A 20,404-nucleotide genomic window follows, 5' to 3' on the forward strand; every position below is an offset into this window, starting at 1 on the left:
CGGCATCACACCTGCACCACCTACCACTCCTCCCTGCTCCTCCCCACCCATCCCCACCAGAGAAGTCAGGAGTACCCCATCAGAGAGGAGTCACTCAACAGTTCCCTGTACTGGAAACAGGGGAGGGAGAAGACAGTGCAGCAGGAGGCTCACAGTTCCCTGTGTGGGTGGGAGGATGACAGACCCCCATTCCACACACCACTTCTGCCTGTGGACAAACTGTGGTCTGCCTGTGAGTCAGGATGCTGGATGGTGCAGACTGGGCACACCGTCAAGAACCAGCTTCTCAGGAGAGGCAGCACTCTCACTGGTGTCAAATGAGGTAGTCCATGCAGCAGAACACTCTGCCCACAACCTCACAGAGGGTTCGGATCTTCAGCAGGTAGATGAGGGCCCCGCGACAGGGCCACACCCAGCTGGAGCAACAGGCTGCAGGCAGAGGCAGCGGGAGCCATCCAGAGAGAGAGGGTCCAACCCCTTCAGCCAGTGGCATCACCAGCCTTCAGGGACCAGCCACCCCAGGGCCTGGCCAGGTTCAACAGGTGAGGGGGAGGGGTGAGGTCGCTGGCTCAGTTCTTCCAGCGACCAGTTTGGGACAGCAGGGGGTGTGGAGGGAGAGGCAGCACTGGAGGCTGAGGTTGGCAGGGTGAGAGCAGGCTCAGGTGCCAGGACACCAGACAGTTGACCTGCAGGGGCTCAGGGAGCCCTCTCTCTCCTGGTCAGTCGTTTCAGAGAGAGGGAGGGGTGTGGAGGGCTCGAGGTGTTAGAGAGGATTGGGGAGGAGGGGAGGAGGAGCTGGGCTCAGCAGGGGGATGGAGGGGGGAGGTGGGGGGTGGTGTCAGCAGGAGGGACAGAGGGGAGGTGTCAGACGGGAGGCCAAAAACAGTTCCTATAGGAACAGTCTCCCTCACTCCCTTGCTAGTTAACCTGGCTGCCACCCTGAAGCCAGTCTGCTGCCTTTCTCACACCACTCCCTTGTGTTGTTGCCTCCTTAGTCCCACTCCCTGTCTCCTGTCTCTGCTCTTTCTCCTGCTTCTCTCCTTGTAGAGTCCTTTTTCTTTGGTTTTTCCTCCTTCCCAGCAGCATCCTCCTGTTGAACCCAGGTGCAGCTAGAGCATCTGTTGGTGTCCGCGTGGTCCCTGGTGATCCAGGGCTTTTGTTGGGGGTTTTCCTTGGTGAGATGTGTTGGATGTGTGTGCACTGAACATTATGATCCTCTGGAGGATGCATTTGACCTCTTTATTTTCTCTCTTCTTTTTTTTTGATGCTCTTAACCCTCAATCACATTTTCTCTTTTCACTTCTCGAGCTCTCTGCTTTCTCTCCTAAGGGGTTTCATACCATCTCTCATGAGGACCCTGGATCCCCCTTGCCTGATCCTATCCCCTAGATGGACTGCCCTGATCCTTTGACTGACCCTGCCTCCTATATATGCCTGTGCCCTCTCTTTCCACCTCTCGCCATCTGCCTGAAATACTGTGAACTATTCACCTCCTGTCAAATATTTATACTCTGTCATATTCATACAATGTCCTTCTCATCTGGCTATGTATTAACTCATCTGTCCTATGCCTCTGCACATTACATCTTTTTGGTCTGTCCATCTGGGGGTTTTCTTTTTTCTTCCTGCTGCTCGTTTGGTTTTTTCTTGTCCCATTTGAGACTTTATTTTTGGGAGGTGTGAGTTTTTATTGGTTAAAACAATTCGGAGTGTTTTTTCCATTGTAAGAAGTGATTGTAATTTGTGAAATTGAATTGAATTGAGGTTTTGTTGAAATGACATTTGACGAACCTGAAATCAGTTGTGACCTTTAAGAGACGCACATCCTCTTATAGGTGTCGCCAGAAGACTGATTCTTTTGTCTGGTAACTGTCTGATAACTCTGCCTCCTTTTCTATGATTTTGTTATGTTGTTCACATGTTTATAACTGGTCATATACACTGCCTGTAACATTGGATCTTTGTAAACACGGAAACAGTGATAGCATTTGACCCTAAATCTCTCAACGCCCCCAGAGGAGCACATAATGACTCACAAAGAAGTGTAAAACTGAGATACATTATTGTTGAGATGATGTTGAAATTGCAATACTTAGTCAATTATTGCGTAAACAGTGGTTGGGTCGCTGGTTAATTTCTATTATATGAACATTTTAGAAAAAAATCTACTTTACAGACATCAGAGAAAGGTTCGCTAATGTGCTTATAGGGAAAGTGTGTCTTCTGAGATCAAAGTTGAAGCAACGTTATCATTGGGGAATGCTAAGATCTCAGTCTCATTCCGCTCAGTAGGATATGAACTCTTTCTGGTTACGGTCTCTCCCCCCGGGGGAGTTCTTATTGCTCACCACTGAGCAGGAACCAGCAGAGAAAATTATTCACAACAACTGTCTCTGCCATGGGGGAATGAGTGAGCAATTTGTTTTATGACTATCTTAAAATCAAGGTTGGGAAATATCTCATCATATTCTAGTGTTGTCTATGCCCTTTAAAGTATCTGTAGATGTTCCTAAACATTTCCATTTGTTCACACATTTGCTCCAGCCTTGTCAGCCATGAATAATACAGGTGAGAAAACACAGAAAATCCACTGCGGACACAACTTCTCTCCCATTAGTACAGTACTCAAACCGCCTGTGGTTAAAACATCTCCCATTGCAAACCACTGCACTCATGTGGACAACAACCACAGCTTACTTTAGCTTACTTTCCGTTTCTTTTCAGGAAGCGCCAGCTTTGTTCTGACGTCTCTCTGATACAAATGAGCTGCATGAACCCTGCTGTCTGGTCACCGAGCAGCACTTTCCAAGCCGACGGAAAGATATGTGCAATAGTAAATGTCATCTTTCTATATCTCCCATGTGCTGTCGGGTCACACTCCCTCAGAACACCTTTGGTTACAGACGATTCAGAAGTTGAGAGAACCATTTGAATGTTTGCTTAAATGACACCGGTTCAAACCACACACTCTCAAGAAAAGGTACGTACTCCATCTCAACTAACACACATAACTCATGTCATAAAATAGTTTTTGAGATTTACATTCAGCTGAAAAATAATTTCTAATTGTCCGTCTTTTTTTAGAAATAGAAAGAAATTGCTGCGTGCTGTACAGACAACAGAAACTCAGATCTGCCACTTTTCAGGGTCACGGGCAAAAGACCAGAGACATACAAAATCCCCCTGCCTCAGGACCTGTCTGATGATTTGCTTCAAGGTAAGTACGTCACCAGAACTGATCCCCTTCTGCTGTAATAACTAACTTATTCACCTCATAATCTCCATGCAAAGTAGAAGTTTGCATAACATCAGTGGGACATTGCAGCAGCGGAGGTTCATGGAAACATAAGTTTTATGGATGAAAAGGAAAAAATAGCCTTATTTGTATCTCGAGGGAGAATGGACTTTGGATATAGTGAATTCTGAATAGCTTTAATTATGTTATATTAAATAATTAAACATTGTTACATAACAGCAAATATACAGTATGTTAAAATGCAAGATGAAGTTCACACATGACTGAAAATGTTATTTCCTGCAACAATGAAAATGTTGAGCTACTTTTAGGTTGACACCTCCTGGAAAATAAGCAAATTAGTCGGTTAAAATGCACTCTCGCTGCATGTGTTTTCGAAATGAATGCTGGTTGTCTTCATCGGCTCTCTGTGTATTTTTGATCAGGACCAGGCAAGGATGGAGCAAAGGGAACCAACAGCTCACTCTCATGTTAAAGCAACTGATGGAAGACTCAGGGAACTGGCTTCAAAGTGGTTCATCGAGACTCAAGCGCCACTCATCGTCCACAACGGCTTCTTCCCCACATGGTTCCTGGGCTTCATCACAAGAAAGTAAGTATTTATTGAGGAAACATTTCATTAAATTAGCATGGTTAATATTAAGGTTAAGAATATACTTTAACATAATTAATATTAACAATATTAATCAATATTAGAATAATTGTTTTGTGACAACAAAGAAATTCCATTTTCCGAAATGCTATATGTTCTATTTCTATAGTGAATTATAAATAACTACTATATTTGCTAATATATAACTATATATATATATATATATATATACAATTATAGTACAGAGTAGTAACCAATGACTTAATGCATATTTTCATATAGAAGATATATTTGATTTGTAAGGAAAATAATTGTAAGTTATTACTTAGGCTGTATAATCTTAAAACATGTACATCAGGTGCAGTGAAATTTTAGTCATATCCTCTGCAAACATACAGTAGACACATAAAGAAACGGTGCATTGGTAGATGACATGTTTTGTGCAAATGACCTGAAACCGAATGGATTTTCCTTTTAATGGGATGTAATTTCCAAGGGGAATTACATCATCCGCCTAACTCCGTTTAAAGCCTCACTGTTCCTGTAAACTCAAGCCCATTGGGCTTTTGGGAAACCTTTTTCAGTTTGTGTTTTAAAGATGTTTGTGATCTATCAACAGGGAGGCTGAAGAAATACTCAGAAAAAAGGAGCTTGGCAGTTTCCTGATCCGCCTCAGTGAAAAGGTCATCGGATACATTCTGTCTTATAGGCGAGTGTTGCTTTGCTCTACACAACCTCTGATTGGGCTTTTCAGTGAGACTATTTCAAAATGAACTTCTCTATATTAATGTTTCTGAATGAAATCTTGTTGCCAAATATTCCCTCTGTATTCAATGTGTTACATTTATTTTATTATTATTTATTACAATGCTTGCTTATTATATTGATGGGTTATTGCAGGTATATCTTCACAAATGAATACTGCTCTTCAAATGTTAAAGTGCATTATGTAATGAGTATTTCAAAGAGCTCCAAATTATATCATATTGTACTTTCTTTTTTCTTCTTTCTTATTAACAGATCTTATTTCAGTGATTTTAATTAAACTCCAATTTAAATCTTTTTTTTCAGAAGAAGGAACCCATTTTTTTCTTCTTTTTAAAAAAAAACTAATTCATTTTAATTTCCTGTTGCAGAGGCAGGGATCGGTGTCGACATTTTGTGATAAACCAAAGTGAATCAGGGCAGTTTTTAGTGAGTGGAGACACTGAGGGGCACGACTCAGTCTCTGATCTCATCAAATACTACACGTCAAGCCCTATTCAGCCGTTTGGAGAGTATCTAGCATCTTCATGTTTTGAGGTGAGACAAAAGCTCTCAGTCACTTTCTCTCAGTAGCGTTGATCGAGAATGAAGGTCTAACTGGTTTAACTGGTGTTTTTGTTCTCGCAGGCACTGGACAAAGACCTCTATGATATCATCCAGGTTTGCCCAAGAGAAGATTGGCCTGTGGCCAATGTCAGAGCTGTGAACAACATGCTAAAACCACAGATCAACTCGGCCTCAGAGCAGCCGCCTGCACGGCCACCAAAGAACAACAGGACACTGGAGGCAAGTATAAGCTGAGATATACAAGAAGATTATTCTGATGTCTATATGACGCAGACATTGTTGCTGTATTAACACCTCCAAGCTGACTTTATGAAGCTGACTTGTTTTGTATGACAGGGAGCACCACCTTTGCCTCGGAGGAGCAGGCCCCTTGAGAGTGACCCCCTGAATGTGCCGGACAGGGTTTTGTATGCTCAGCTCAGTAAGCAATCCCCAAGAGAGATCCCGATATGTCAACACATTTGCCAGGACAATTTCCCAGGAGAAAATATCGGGAGAGCTGAGAGATCCACAACCCAGGATCAGAGCAGGTGTAGTCCTCCATCTGTTTACTCTGAGCTCAACCTGTTGGAGAGCAAGAGCAGGTCTCTCCCGCTCCTGGACAACATCTCTGATGCAGAGCAGTCTAACAGGCTGAGTGCACCCCCCCACACTCCTCCGAGACTTTCCCCGAAACCCATCAGACAAACCACTTCCCTTGGCCCAAGCAGCTGCCACAGCCCAGAGTACACTAGTGTCAGTGCTTTCTATGAGCTGGCTGGCCAGCCTGGTAGTCCACACACTACATCCTCTGGGACCAGATCTGCAGAGGTCCCCAATGAAGCCGTCGTTGGCCGCTTCACTCATGACAACATATATCAGCTCATCTCTGGCCACAAGGACACAGCTACACCTGAACCCGACAGCAACACTTATGAGTCTGTGAAGGACATCAGACCCAAACATAAAAACTCATACAGTGGGTTAAAGGTTAGTAGTGTTGTCAACATATTTCATTCAAACACATTGAATGTTGTATTCAATGTTGATCCTATTTTATTTATTGATTAACTCTGTTTTACCTCCTGCAGAATGATACATGGAAGTGGCTGTTCCCTGAAGTCAAGAGGAAATTGTAAAGATGTTATCTCACCAGCTAATGTTCACTCGTTGTGCGTACAGGGTGCAACCATCAATGCTGCACTTCATTCACAGGAAACTTTATTTGCATAAAGATCATTAGAAGTCTGCATAAAAATATATTGAGGAAGTGTGTCAAATATGTTGAAATGAAGTTTATTATATTCTATCATCTACTGTTCTTTTGCTCTCTAAATAAAGTTTTAATGGTGTGCACTAAAATACAGTATAACTTTGTACCTGAATGCTTTCCATGGTCATAGCTTTACAAGAGATTACATAGAGGTACAGATTCAGTACTTTATGTAGAAATTGGGTGGTAGGTGTATGGAAATAAAAATGTTCCACTAAAATACGTAATACTAATATTCATATAGAATGGTCAGGATGTGTTTGATAACAACTTTTTATATTATATTGTCAGTCACTTATTATTTGTTAATACACCATCCAGAGAGGCCTCATAGGGAAAGTTGTAGTGTTGCATAACTGTAACTGTTACTTGAATACTGCTAAATTGGGTAGGTTTTTAAAATGTTAAGCAATTTAAATAATAGGATATTTCGATACGCAGCATATATCTCTATCTGCCATCGAGCAGTTGATCAGATCTCCACTGTTTTCACGCTGTGAAAGCATAACCCATCATCTTAAATCCCATCAAATTAAAACAGACGAGGTCCGTTGGAATGAAAGTCAGTGAGTTTCACACACTGTTTGGTCCCGCTCCACCACAGAAACTTACTGAAACTTGCTTTGAGTAATGGCTGCTTTACAGCTGCAGTATCACGGTGCACCAGAAGCTTCTCTGCTGGAATCATAATTAAACAGATGTTCTCCGTGAGACCTTTAATTAATGAAGCCACACAATCAGCACTGCATTGCCCTGGATATTTGGTGCTGGCCTCATAAAGGGGCCTGGAGATAAAAGAAGAATTAACTGGCTGCTCTGATGACTGCACACTGTTTAACTGACTCCAACATCCGACCCTTTCAGGCAAATTAAGACACTCAGTATCAGCTTTTCCTAATTATTCTTAGCTGACAATGTGCGTGAGAAGAATCATACAATCCACCACCATGACTGTTTGGTACAGTCGAGTTTTGATGGTGATCTGCAGGATTCAGCCTGAACTGCCATTACAGTTCCAGTAACAAAGTCAATGTTGTAGTCGTTTCGCCAATACAGCTGACACAGGAGAGACGATTGCCTCACAACACACTTGAGATGAGCTTATGTTTTAATGTGTCAGACTTAGCCTCAATAACCCAGGACATACTTGTTTTGCTGCCATTGCACTTGGCAGCAAAGACATAAAGATGTCTCAGATGTGACTCTTAGCAGATTAACAAAATGTTCTGAATGTATGGCTGCCCAACCTCGAACAGTATGACTCACAAGTTAATGCTAAACTGCAAGCTAATATAGTTCATTGTATTCCATACTGTACTCTGTATGCATCTGATGCTAATCTCTACCGAACAGCAAAGAAACCAAGATTAATCAAACATGACCAACGCCATTTCCTGTAGCTTTCCCATGGAGATTAACTGTGTGTGCAGTCGTCATGCCTGTGAGGGCTGAGCTCACTTCTAATGAGATCACATCGTGCTTAACAAGCTTTTACTGCTCCTACAAGGAGGGGCTCTGTCGAGATGGTGTCAATTCCTGATCTTGGCTGTGCACGGTCCTTATCATCATCGATGGGTGGGTTGAGGCAAACTGTTGATATGAACTGAATTAAATTTGCAGGTCAGGCCATTCAGTTTAAATTATTCATTTTTGGTTCACAACAACAAGAATAATTGCATTCTTTTTCATGCTTTTGACAACAATTAACATCACAAATCCATTCACCAAAATAAAATCAAGACAGAAAAACATATTTATTCTAAGTAAGACAAATACCTGAAGTCACATTAAATACTGTAACAAGTACATCCAAAAGATGGCCGTATTTAATGATCATGGCTGAGGCAGAAAAAAGCTATCGACATGTGTTCAGACGACAGAGCCCTTCATGTAACTGGAGAACAGTAAGATATGATTGTCGTCATCACCAGTTCCACAAGCAAAAAACCCAACCCAACATGTTCAGAGCAATACACATCTTGAATTCCACGTATAAAATAGCTGTATGCCCTTAATACCAATGCTGTGCTTTCATTCACTTCAACCTTTTACCTTAGCATTATGAATACATATATAGTGTGTCGGAAGACTTCACTGGGGGTATCTCATGTGCAATATACTGTAGATAGATGAGCTTTTTATGCATCAATCCAGAGTCTGGCTCTTTTCTCACTTGTTTCACTGACCATGATTAAACCTTAAAATGTGGAATGAATAGTCTTTCTCCCAACAAGAGGCCAATCCAGGTCAAGCCCTTTCATAGGTGGTAAAAGGAAATTACATTTCCATCAAGTAAAGAAATAACAGGTCCTTGGAATCCAGCTTCATCCAGTATTTTGCTTGGGGAGGTCAGATTTGTTTTGACGTTGGGATTGTGAGACAGGCACTGTGCTGTGGCCATGACAGAGTGCAGGTAGAGTCCTGAGGTTCACCACGCTGTCGACCTTGGAATCCTTCCACGGAGCCCTCTCAGATTCGTATATGGAAAGTACTGAAGTGACAAAAGAGACAATAAGAGAGACAGGTGTTAGTCATCGTGCATGTTAAGACACTGGCTTACTGTAGAGGTAGGAATAAGCACACAGGAATCCAGTGCATTCATGGCATCCAGTCCACTCCCATTCAAATCAGCAAATGTGCAAAGCCTGGCTCAGGATTCAATTGATTGTTAGTCTGATAGTCAAATGATCAAAATGATCACCAACCATCTAGTGAATGAAAAATGTAAGTAACCAGTTCCACAGCTCACAGCACTGCAGCATGCGGGCTCATGCATGAATTGCCTGATTTTAAAGGGCCAATGTTTGCCATATAGAATGAGGTATATACAGCGTGTTGACAAATTCATCAAACATTTAATCACCTTAAAAAGTCAGGGGCCCTCGTAATCATGTTTTCAAAGTCAGCAAAAGAGAGTTTGCTGTCTCCGTCTAAATCCGCCTCCTCGATGGCTTTCTCACACACGAGCTGCACCTCTTCAGGAGTCAGCTCCTCCTTCGTCAGCCTATTCAGGGTCTTTTCCAGGTCCTCTTTGCACAGGTAATTATCCACATTGAAATCTGTGGGCAACAGAGATGTATAACAAAAGAACCAACACATTTGTATTTGATCAAATCATTTTAAATTTAAATAATGCTAATGTTTTTTTTTAATAGTCATTACCGTATATTTTGAAGGCATATATTGCCTTGAGCTCTCTTGGAGCCATTTCACTGAGGACTGAAAACATGTCCACAAATTCATTGAAGCTGAGATTACCCATCCCATCCTCGGAGAAAGCCTCTACAATCCTGCTGCAGAAGGGGTTTTCCTACGGAGGAAAGGGAATGACAACATGTGGATCAGTACAAAGGATGCCACTCTTTAATATAAATGTACAAGTCGTTGTCATGTAAATAGCAAGTGGTTTGGATGAGAAAACAGATATCTTAAAAACACCGTAAATGAACTATAGGCGACATGCTTTTGTCAGTTTAACAGATGATCTGCAGAGGTATAAACTGGTAGGTGTTTTCTGCTGATCACAGGGTTTATCTAAAAAAGGCTGACTGCCGCTCTTTGCCTGAGCCATTATTTTCACCTCCATTGCTCAACCATATGTTGCTACTAAAGATGTTATACCCCAGGTAAGTAGTTTATTTGATGCAATAAATTCCCACTGAAGAGACCTGGAATCTCAGTAACTCTGTACTTTTATCTAATATCCACACAGATGTTCTCCAGAGGACGATTAGCATGCTTAATACAAGATCAGCAAAATAAGTCATTTGTATAAACAATACAATACCCTCCTCGGGCAATGCCATGTTTAACCTCATATCCTGAGACATGTCAGAGCCAGTATCATCCAGTCAACTCAGCCCAGCTCATTACAATTCAGCCAGATGAGTGTATTCATGGTTATGAAGCTGGAGAGCACTTTGGGGGATTGCGTATCATCTAGGTCTCATCAACCCTGCCTTGAGTGGTCTCCATCTTCCTCCCCACCATCCCATCAGGCCATGCAATCATGTGACAGTTTTAAAGGCAAGGGCCACATTGTACGTCTCTGTGCTGAACCCTTGGTGAATAAGGCCTCCGTATGAAATTGTGTGGTATTTGTGTCTGGTGCGCAGGAGCAGAGTGGAGGTAAATGTGGCTGCTATGTTACACAACATGCAAAATCCAAGATTCCTGGATGTTCTTTTCAAATGGCAGGTGCTTTAAAATAGGAGGGGGTGCATCAGTCCGAATAGAAAGGCTGAGCGTTTCATGGCACATTAACTTTCATGAGCTCACAGAGTGGTGTCATACAATCAGATCAGTGATGACGATGGTTAGAAATCAATTTTGTCTGCTGAAAGAGTGTGTATTGATTAGGTGTCGACCCACATAAGTTGTGGGTGCCGCATTTGTTTTAGTGTCCTTATAGCACAATCCAAAATAAGAAAACACAACAGTGGTACACACTGCGGGTGAAAAGCAAAGTGTGGCTGATCCATTAGGCAAAAGGACTTGCTGAGGGGTATGGCAAATATGGTTTACCTTTAACTCTGGCATGTTGACTATTAAGGCTAAAGGCACTTTACAATCAGGTTCCTTGGTGTAGTCCATCGGTACAAGATGTGGAGCCAACTCATGGTATCTGCTGTGCAACCTAGAATAAAAAATATAAAATATATATAATATAATATACAATAATATATATATATATATATACATTTTGAACAATTATGCTTCTGGTTTAATATATATATATATATGAAACAAGCTTTAATTTAACTCAAGATAAGATAAGATATACTTTCATGTGTGATACATTTGACAGTCTGTGTATATATGTGGAAAACATTTGAACAATAAAATAAAAATAAAAAAGATATATAAAAGATATTTTTCCTGGGGGAAATTGTTGTTTCAGAGGACAACTGGTTCGGTACGGTGATGTAGTTAGCCTCTCATTCCCTCTTCTGACCCTTTTTTATTGTGCTATGAAAACCTTGAAATTTATGTCATTCATTATTGAAAACAATATCTGAGACTGTGTGAATGATAAAAGACACAACGTCGGGAGAGTGTTCGCTTATCTACACTGTCCTTTGACTAATCCTGTCATGGTGTAGCTGCGTTGCCCGAGCAGCGCCACCTATCAGCAGCAACACTGGTCCTAGAGGACAAACTCACTCCAATTAAATTACATAAACCTGTCAAAATGATGGAGCTTCATTGGTACACCGCAAGAAATGAGCGGGTAAACCGTAATTTACAAAACGATTACACAAGAAACAGAATAACTTAAATATTTTTAATCAAGTGATATGACACAAGACTGACGGGGTGCAAATCCTTATAATATCACCATTGCAGCTGGACACGGAAATAAGAAGTGTTTTATGAAGGCGGTAAAGTGGAAGACCATCACGCCCTCTGATGATTGTCAATTTTGTTTTGATGTCCATGGAATCAAAGCCAATATCACTAATGAGGAACAAGTACATGCATACTATTTGTTGGAAAATGGAGGGAAAAAATGCAACTATTTTGTTTTGTGAGTAAGAAATTAAAAGAAGAGAGTTCTGCTGAAAGGAACATGTGGGTTTCTGTGGTTTTAAAGTAGGGTAGGGATTTTATCCCCTCTGGTTTAAATAAATGTAGGATCAAACAAGCATGTTTCTGTTCTTATACAGAATCCAAGCTGTTTCGTTTAATCCTTCATTAGTTCTTGATAGTTTGTGTAATTTTAGAAGACAGTTACCAATAGATGACTTCAATGTTTGGGATATCATTTAAAAAATAATCTTTACTGCACAAATCAGACCCTCAATTCCTGTGATTCTCATCCTTTTCTAATGTTAAACTGCAACATTCTTGAGTATCAGCTTTTAATTTATTTAAGTAGCTATGTGTCTGCCAAGATCTAGAACCACTGATAAAAGATCCTGAAACACGAGTATCATTGGCCAATTCCATTAAAAAGAAAAGCAAGCGATTTGTTTAATTTATGCCCGTCATCAAGCGGGTGAGTGACAATTAGAGAGAAATTCAGCGGCCCGATGAGTCATAATACCTTCCCTTAATCACTAAGAGTATAGATATTTATTTAATTGTTGTAAGTGTTGAGGTTGCACATGTCAAAATAGGTAGAAAGGTGACACTGAAAACAACACCACAGTCAAAAGGTCAACATGACGTTCAAAGGTTTAGGTAACATACTGCTGCTACAGGACAGAACCTTCTCAATCTTCCTTGACAAACACCGTAAGATTAACATTTAACCTCCATGAACCATCAATGCACATTCTGTGACATGCAGATGTAATTTCATGTGTCTAGATTGGCTGTTACGCTGCAGACTGTTTGTGTTTGCTGAGATGTGAAGTTGATGGGCAGTAAAAAGAAAATCATTAATGAAGAATATTTAGGATGCCAGTCTATACAAAGACATTTGGAAGCCACTTAACTATAAATGGGATTTAAAATGATATTTTAAACAGTAATATCATTATGTGTAGGTGAATCTTATGGTAAAAAAATTTACAAATAAAACATCTGCATCAGAATCAGAGTTGATTAAAAAAAATCTTACCGCATAATTTCTTTGCGGGTGAAAAATGTACAGTCCTGCAAGAAGGGAAAAACAACATATCAAAACATAAATATGAGAATTAGGCATTAGGGTTTGATAAAAGATTGTATCGCAGATTATTTATGATGCAATACATATTTACACATTTTATAAAACACTCTCACTGACACATTTGTAAACCACACAAAACAACACGGTTTCTCTGAAGACACAACTCTTAGTGAAGACTGGTCGACAAGGTGTCTCTTAAATGATGACGTATGTGAGTGTTCTCCCCTGCCACTTGCAATAGGAACAATGTGGCATAGGGAACATTATCTGATGTCTCACATGCATATGTGGGCACACACATCATCCAACAGCCCTACAGGAAGCACTTGACTTTACTTCTCCCCTGGTATCACTTTGACTCAGCTGTGCTTAAGAGTGTAAGAAGCAGAGCAAAGCCAGCTGCGCTCTAGACATTTATTCACTCAAAACGAAGATATTTGTGTTCATGATAATTGTATATGTAAAGCAATAACTATTCATCATAACCTTGTCTCCATCGTTTAAGTTTACACCCTTAGTAAATCTGTGAGTGGTGAACAAAATAAACTCACCGACTCACTTGCTAGGGGGCTAAACCTTAAATATCTGATGCTAGAAAAATAAAACCAAACACAAACTATTAAAGACAACAACTAATGCAAGCAGAAAGCCACAGTGTGTTGAGAGGAGTAACCAGAGAGGCTCTTGAGAACCAAGCTGTCTCCTGAGAGTAGAGTTTCACAGCATGTCGGACCGGTTTGGCATCAATTATTGACACATGGTAAACCTGTGCACACAAAGATGTGTTTCTTTCTCGGTACCCTGGATTATTGAGAACAAAAGGCCACATCTTCTCAAATAGTTTGTAGTGAAATCAACACCTTCTGTTTGCAATGACACATCTATGAATCACATAACTTGTGATTACGACTGGGTACATATTTAAACAATAGAGTCATAACTGACCATGCTTTAGTGGGAACTCGATTATTGCTTATCATTATTTGATGGGGTGCAGAACCATATGGTACTAAGGATCCACATACTAATCCATGAGCCTTTTTCTCAACAAGCTAAAATCAAGACATGGCTAATATCAGGGTGAGATTTAAAAAGTGATATATAATAGTAAAGTCATGGGATAATAATACAATGTAATGGAACATTCATGCAATTAAGTCTTCAAAAACGGACACATAATAAGTATGAGCATTACAACGCTAGATATAAGCATCATTATCAATGTACAGTTTATGTATCTACTTATTTTATGCTTAACCGTGTTTTGTTATGCTTTAACTCAGGGGTTGGATAACGCTCTTCCAATAATCTGCAGGTATAGACTTACCTGGTAGGCATCAAGTTGCTCGTCGGTAAATATCGTTTGCTTGTTTCCCATCTTAATCAGGTAATGTGTTGCTCGTAAACATTCACAACACTGAACGTCCGAAGCCTTTTCTCAATGAAAGGCATTTAGGGGTCCGCGCAAAAACGTCTCCGCACAGGATGCGCTGACGACAACGCAAACTCTTAAGACTGATTGTTGCTGTTGTCCTTACAGAAGATGTCCGCCATGCCTGTAAAACGTAGGGGATGCGTGAAAAACATGAAAAGTAGAAAACAAGTGTCCAGGGTCGGAGCCAGTGGAGGTTGGATGCGGAGACCTGGAGCTGCAGACGGATGTGCAGCAGGCAGGCAGGCAGCTGCTCCACCAGAGCTACAGGCAGACCAATAAGAACTCAGGTAAATAAATAAATAAATGCATACATAATCTAGAACCTGCTGTGGAAGATGCTGTCTATAATTTGTGGGTTGCTCCATGTTAACAAAACCAAACATGGAATTGAATGCTACAGCTTTGTATGCAGGAGTAACACCGTCAACAACATTATTATTTTTGGATGAAGACAAAAGTGGGGTGCAACGTGCAGTGGTGGAATTTAAATGTATGAGCAGTCATTCTGCCTACTACTATTATTACTATCATTAATAGTATTACTATATGTTGTTTATAAACTCTTAATCTGGCTAAAGGTAACGGTAGATGTCACATGCGCCTAAATAACTTTACATGTTCCATCCAAAAAGTATATTTCTAGTTATTATAATAAAAATAGTCAAACTGAGTAAATAAGCAAAGTTACTTCCCATCATTGGTAATTAGTATATAAGTACAAACACAAACCTGAAAGGATGTCTGGCCATTACACAAAACATTAACCCATTTTTCCTTTTTCTCATCTCCTTTATTTTGTAAAGAAATGCAATGATTTTATAAATGCATATTTACATGGATTACTTCACCGCTGATTGAATTACATTTTGAGAGATCATCTATTTTCCATCCTCTTGATTTAATTAATTGTGCAACGTCAGCATACACATCCAAAACAACACACACAGCACATCGAGTGCATTATCTGTCATCACTGTGCACCAATAAATCACTCTTAATTTCCACAAACACAACATCTAACCAATACTGCAGCGATCCCCTCGTCCTCGCCCTCGCTTTGACGGAGAGCATCGCCTCCGTCTCACTGCGGTCATTCTCATCCACCTGCGTGCTGCTACACCACAGTGAGCGTGTCCTGACTACACCCCAGGACAGATGCCAGTTTTACATCCCCCCCCCCCCCCCCCCACACAAAACAACAACAACCACTGCCGTGTCCCTTTTCGTTTTGTTTATTAAAACCGTCGCCTTTTAGTGCGATAAGTAGCTTTCAAAGTTGGCCGCGATGGAATCGAAGCGAGAGAAAGAGCAAGGTAAGTTGTGACGGAGAGCTTGTTGCTATGCTACCCGCCCAGCTAGCCGCGGCTCCAGCTAACGCGGAGCGAGCAGCGCCTCGTTGGTCACATCACATTGTGCGCGCGGGCATAGTCAGAGGAGACATGAACATGTATCATTTAATTCACTAACCCACCCACTCTCATCCGACTGAATCGTGAAACCACGCAGCCGAAGACAAGAAACAAGCGGCTACTAACGTTAGCTAACAACACTTACTGGTGTCGAGCTAAGCTAAACACCGTCACCTTTTCTGTTTTTATTCTCTATTCATGCGTTTGTTGGTGAGTTTCAAGATGTGTTTGATGGTCCTAATTCTCCAAACCATGACTGTTTCCCCCTGTTATAAACGGGATTAAAGCACCCTGTTTGCCAGTCCTTTTCATTTTCATATTAAGTAAATTCATAAACCTGAGATGATGTAAATATGAAACGTATAGGATGAAATGTAAAAATAATAATAATGTACCCCGGCATCATTATACATGGTCAACCTCTAAGGGAGCCTGTTTCATTTGTTCAGGCTGATGAACGAGTATGCATGTGCAGATTCTGCCTGAGGATAAACCAAATATGACTTCCTCAGTTGTTATTCATCCATGCGACAACATGCAACACGCACACATACAGCACATCTGCCTGCTTGTGTCGCATAATGAAACACAAGGTCTGCTATATGTATATATACAACCCACGCAATCATGTTGTAAACAGTAAATACCATACACACACACACACACACACATATATATATATATGTGTGTGTGTGTGTGTATATACGGTATTTACTGTTTACACTTTACAGCATGATTGCATGGGTTGTTTGATGGTTCCGCCGTAAACAGAGCTGACAGCGCTTCAGGCATTCTGCTTCTGCAGCGCTGACTCACAACTCAAGACACTGGGGTTGTGTTGCATATATCAGGACAGACACGTGGATGTGGTGTGTTATGCTGCAGTCTTGTTCCTCTTGATACCTTCAGAAGCAGACTGCGAGAGGATAACGGCCGTTCTGCTCAAGTCTCGGACAGGAGAATTTGATTTGGAATCAATACTGTTTCTCAAATTGAGAGGTCTTGGTAAGATTTAATTACTGCATCTACTATTAATGCCTTCAAAAAGGCATTACTGTTGGTCATGATTAGTTGTGTCTCTTACAGGAATCCACGATCTTGGATGCATTGGGGAGTGTATGAGTTTAGAGAAACTGGACCTCTCTGGAAATAACATCACAAATTTAGCTCCTCTTGCATCCCTTCGGCTTCTTTCTGTACTCGGGTTGTCTGCCAACAGGATTTCCAATTTAGGTAAGATTTCAGGAGCAAAACATTCTTTGGTTGCATGCTGCATGTTCTTTTCATGGACATTTCTTTTGTTATTGCTTTTGTGCTTTCAGAGCCCCTGCGTACTTGCGAGAGTTTACAGCACTTAAACCTGGCTGGTAATATCATATCCAGGTATTGCAATATGACCATTGACCAAATGCTTTCCCTCAATGAATAAGATTTTGAATATGTCAATAATTATAATATTAATTACATTGTATTTAAACTGTGGAATAAATCATTGCTGGTAAGCCCAATAATATTTTGATACCAATAACTATATTCTGAAGTACAACATCCTGAATTGGTTTTGTACAAACATAGTTGTGTTTTTTCAACAGCGTTGAGAGCCTACACTGCCTTCAGCCTTTGAGGAAGCTAGAAAATATACGTCTTAAAGACAACACTTACAATTATACTAATCCAGGTATGTTTTTTATGACTTTATTAGAAAACCACCCCATGAATATAATATCTTGATAAGATAACTCACAATGGCTTTCTCTGTGCACAGTGTGCAGGAACTCATCATATAGAAACATAGTTTTTGAGATGTTCCCCAACATCAAGGTGCTGGATGGTAAGATTTTTTTCTTTTTTTTCTTTTATTCTCTTGCATAAGGTTAACTCCAAAACTCTGTTAAATGTTTGGATCTGTTTCTAAACTGTAGGTGAAAGAGTGGTCGGACGTGGGAGTGAGTTGTACCAATTATGCAAGGACATTGATGATACCATTAAAGGTATGTCTGTTAATAAGTGTGTTACTGTAACATGACGGGTAATTTATTAATACAACAGTATTAATCTGTCTAAATTCAGTTGTTGAGAAAAGTATTTATCTTGCATACACAATCATCCAATGGCTTCCCTGATATGTCTTTGATGCAGTTTTAAAGTTTTAATTCTCAACTCAAATTTGACTGAACTGGTCTTCTTTTCTATGAATGTCCAGCCGGTTTATACAAGAATGGACAGCTTGTTGAACATCCAGATTGCAAACCATGGGTCGAGGATAATTACTGGGAGATAAAAAGATCCAATAATGCCATTATTGAAGAAGCCTACAAACAGTTTAACGGTAAGAGGTTCTCTGCAGAGCCGTTTTTTACCAAAGAAAAGTGTTACATTTGATCTACAGTAGCCAGTCAACTTAACTATTGTGTTTCCACTATGGTATCCTATATAATTATTTTTCCTCCAATTAATTGTTTCATCCAGATGTACTTCATGAATGCAGACTCCTCAACAACAGAGCCACTCATGTCATTTCCCAAACTGAAAGATCTATGAGCCTGAAGAAGCAGCCAAAGCAGTATGCTATCTGAGTTGTGCTATTTTAGACACATTAGTGTGCACGTTTTTGTTGTATGGTATACCATGGCTAATGTACTGTAGGTTTTTCAAATTACTAAGCTGCATCCAAATGCTTAATTCCGAGACACCTTTGTTTCAGTGTGAGGCATTTGTTGAAACTCTATCTCATCCTATGCATTATGTATCGAAGGATATTTGTAAGTGGTTTGAAAACCTTTATCCATACTGACACCCCTCAGTTTGGTTCAACTATGTCTTTACTTGCACAGTGTGCATTTTGTACCATGCTGTAGCCTGCATTTATGCCGAGAGATATGCTGCTTAAGATTTACTATAGGTTTGAAGTAATTTAGAGCTTTTTTCCATTTTGCATTGCTGAATAATTTTGGGAGTAAATGTCTCCCATGCTGTATGCTTTCTTTGTAAGGTGACCTCTTGCAAAAGTTGATTAAATGATTGTTTACAGCTGTTTCTACTTGTTTTGTATCATACAGTTTATTTATGTCTGGAACCGCCTTGTGGGAAATACAATGCTTATTGTGCTTCACATCTTGTTTTACTCATAACTACAACTCGTACTGTACGTACATACAGTGCATCCGGAAAGTATTCACAGCGCTTCACTTTTTCCACATTTTGTTATGTTACAGCCTTATTCCAAAATGGATTAAATTCATTATTTTCCTCAACATTCTACACACAACAACCCATAATGACAAAGTGAAAACTGTTTTTTGCAAATTTTTGCAAATCTGTTAAAAATAAAGAACGAAAACATAACATGCACATAAGTATTCACAGCCTTTGCCATGACACTCAAAATTTAGCTCAGGTGCATCCTGTTTCCACTGATCATCCTTGAGATGTTTGATTGGAGTCCACCTGTGCTAAATTCAGTTGATTGGACATGATTGAGAACACACCTGTCTATATAAGGTATCACAGTTGACAGTGCATATCAGAGCATAAACCAAGTCATGAAGTTCAAGGAATTATCTATAGACCGCCGAGACAGAATTGTATCGAGGCACAGATCTGGCGAAGGGTACAGAAAGATTTCTGCAGCATTGAAAGTCCCAATGAGCACAGTGGCCTCCATCATCAGTAAATGGAAGAAGTTTGGAACCACCAGGACTCTTCCTAGAGTTGGCCGCCCAGCCAGACTGAGCGATCGGGGGAGAAGGGCCTTAGTCAGGGAGGTGACCAGGAACCCGATGGTCACTCTGACAGAGCTCCAGCGTTGTTCTATGAAGAGAGGAGAACCTTCCAGAAGGACAACCATCTGCAGCACTCCACAAATCAGGCCTGTTTGGTAGAGTGGCCAGACGGAAGCCACTCCTCAGTAAAAAGCACATGACAGCCCGCCTAGAGTTTGCAAAAAAGCACCTGAAGGACTCTCAGACCATGAGAAACAAAATTCTCTGGTCTGATGAAACAAAGATTGAACTCTTTGGCCTGAATGCCAAGCGTCATGTCTGGAGGAAACCAGGCACTGCTCATCACCTGGCCAATACCATCCCTACAGTGAAGCATGGTGGTGGCAGCATCATGCTGTGGGATGTTTTTCAGCGGGAGGAACTGGGAGACTAGTCAGGATTGAGGGAACGATGAATGCAGCAATGTACAGAGACATCCTGGATGAAATCATGCTCCAAAGCGCTCTGGACCTCAGACTGGGGCGCCGGTTCATCTTCCAACAGGACAACGACCCGAAGCACACAGCCAAGATAACAAAGGAGTGGCTTCGGGACAACTCTGTGAATGTCCTTGAGTGGCCCAGCCAGAGCCCTGACTTGAACCCGATTGAACATCTCTGGAGAGATCTGAAAATGGCTGTGCACCGACGCTCCCCATCCAACCTGATGGAACTTGAGAGGTTCTGCAAAGAAGAATGGGAGAAACTGCCCAGAAATATGTGTGCCACGCTTGTGGGATCATACCCAAGAA

At 40.8% G+C, this 20,404-nt stretch overlaps 3 protein-coding genes across 4 annotated transcripts; 2 read left to right on the forward strand and 1 right to left on the reverse strand.

Annotated features, from left to right (window-relative positions):
* Positions 1 to 386: 386 nt before the first annotated feature.
* sh2d7 (SH2 domain containing 7) lies at positions 387 to 6,444 on the forward strand. Its single transcript, XM_056416210.1, is given in 10 exon segments — positions 387 to 646; positions 1,048 to 1,175; positions 3,085 to 3,131; positions 3,134 to 3,217; positions 3,682 to 3,848; positions 4,468 to 4,557; positions 4,985 to 5,150; positions 5,241 to 5,403; positions 5,521 to 6,149; positions 6,251 to 6,444. Coding segments are annotated over 10 exon segments (1,782 nt in total). The 3' UTR covers positions 6,299 to 6,444.
* Positions 6,445 to 8,167: 1,723 nt separating this feature from the next.
* Positions 8,168 to 14,589, reverse strand: cib2 (calcium and integrin binding family member 2). Its single transcript, XM_056417324.1, has 6 exons — positions 14,376 to 14,589; positions 12,998 to 13,032; positions 10,957 to 11,068; positions 9,595 to 9,742; positions 9,296 to 9,491; positions 8,168 to 8,923 (listed from the first exon to the last, which is right to left on the reverse strand). Exons 1-6 carry the CDS (start codon positions 14,424 to 14,426, stop codon positions 8,902 to 8,904), a joined length of 564 nt encoding a protein of 187 aa, XP_056273299.1. The 5' UTR covers positions 14,427 to 14,589; the 3' UTR covers positions 8,168 to 8,901.
* A 1,097-nt stretch (positions 14,590 to 15,686) lies between these two features.
* On the forward strand, positions 15,687 to 18,922 carry lrrc61 (leucine rich repeat containing 61). Of its 2 annotated transcripts, none has more exons than XM_056417001.1 (9): positions 15,687 to 15,796; positions 16,802 to 16,897; positions 16,979 to 17,125; positions 17,215 to 17,275; positions 17,485 to 17,570; positions 17,658 to 17,723; positions 17,815 to 17,883; positions 18,096 to 18,221; positions 18,362 to 18,922. In XM_056417001.1, exons 1-9 carry the CDS (start codon positions 15,769 to 15,771, stop codon positions 18,466 to 18,468), a joined length of 786 nt encoding a protein of 261 aa, XP_056272976.1. In that variant the 5' UTR covers positions 15,687 to 15,768; the 3' UTR covers positions 18,469 to 18,922. The 2 variants fall into 2 exon arrangements, with proteins under 2 accessions (XP_056272976.1, XP_056272977.1); XM_056417002.1 differs by lacking the exon at positions 15,687 to 15,796 and adding an exon at positions 15,907 to 16,102.
* The last annotated feature ends 1,482 nt before the right edge of the window (positions 18,923 to 20,404 follow it).

This window comes from Pseudoliparis swirei, chromosome 6 (genome assembly GCF_029220125.1).
Source record: "Pseudoliparis swirei isolate HS2019 ecotype Mariana Trench chromosome 6, NWPU_hadal_v1, whole genome shotgun sequence".
NCBI lineage: Eukaryota > Metazoa > Chordata > Actinopteri > Perciformes > Liparidae > Pseudoliparis > Pseudoliparis swirei.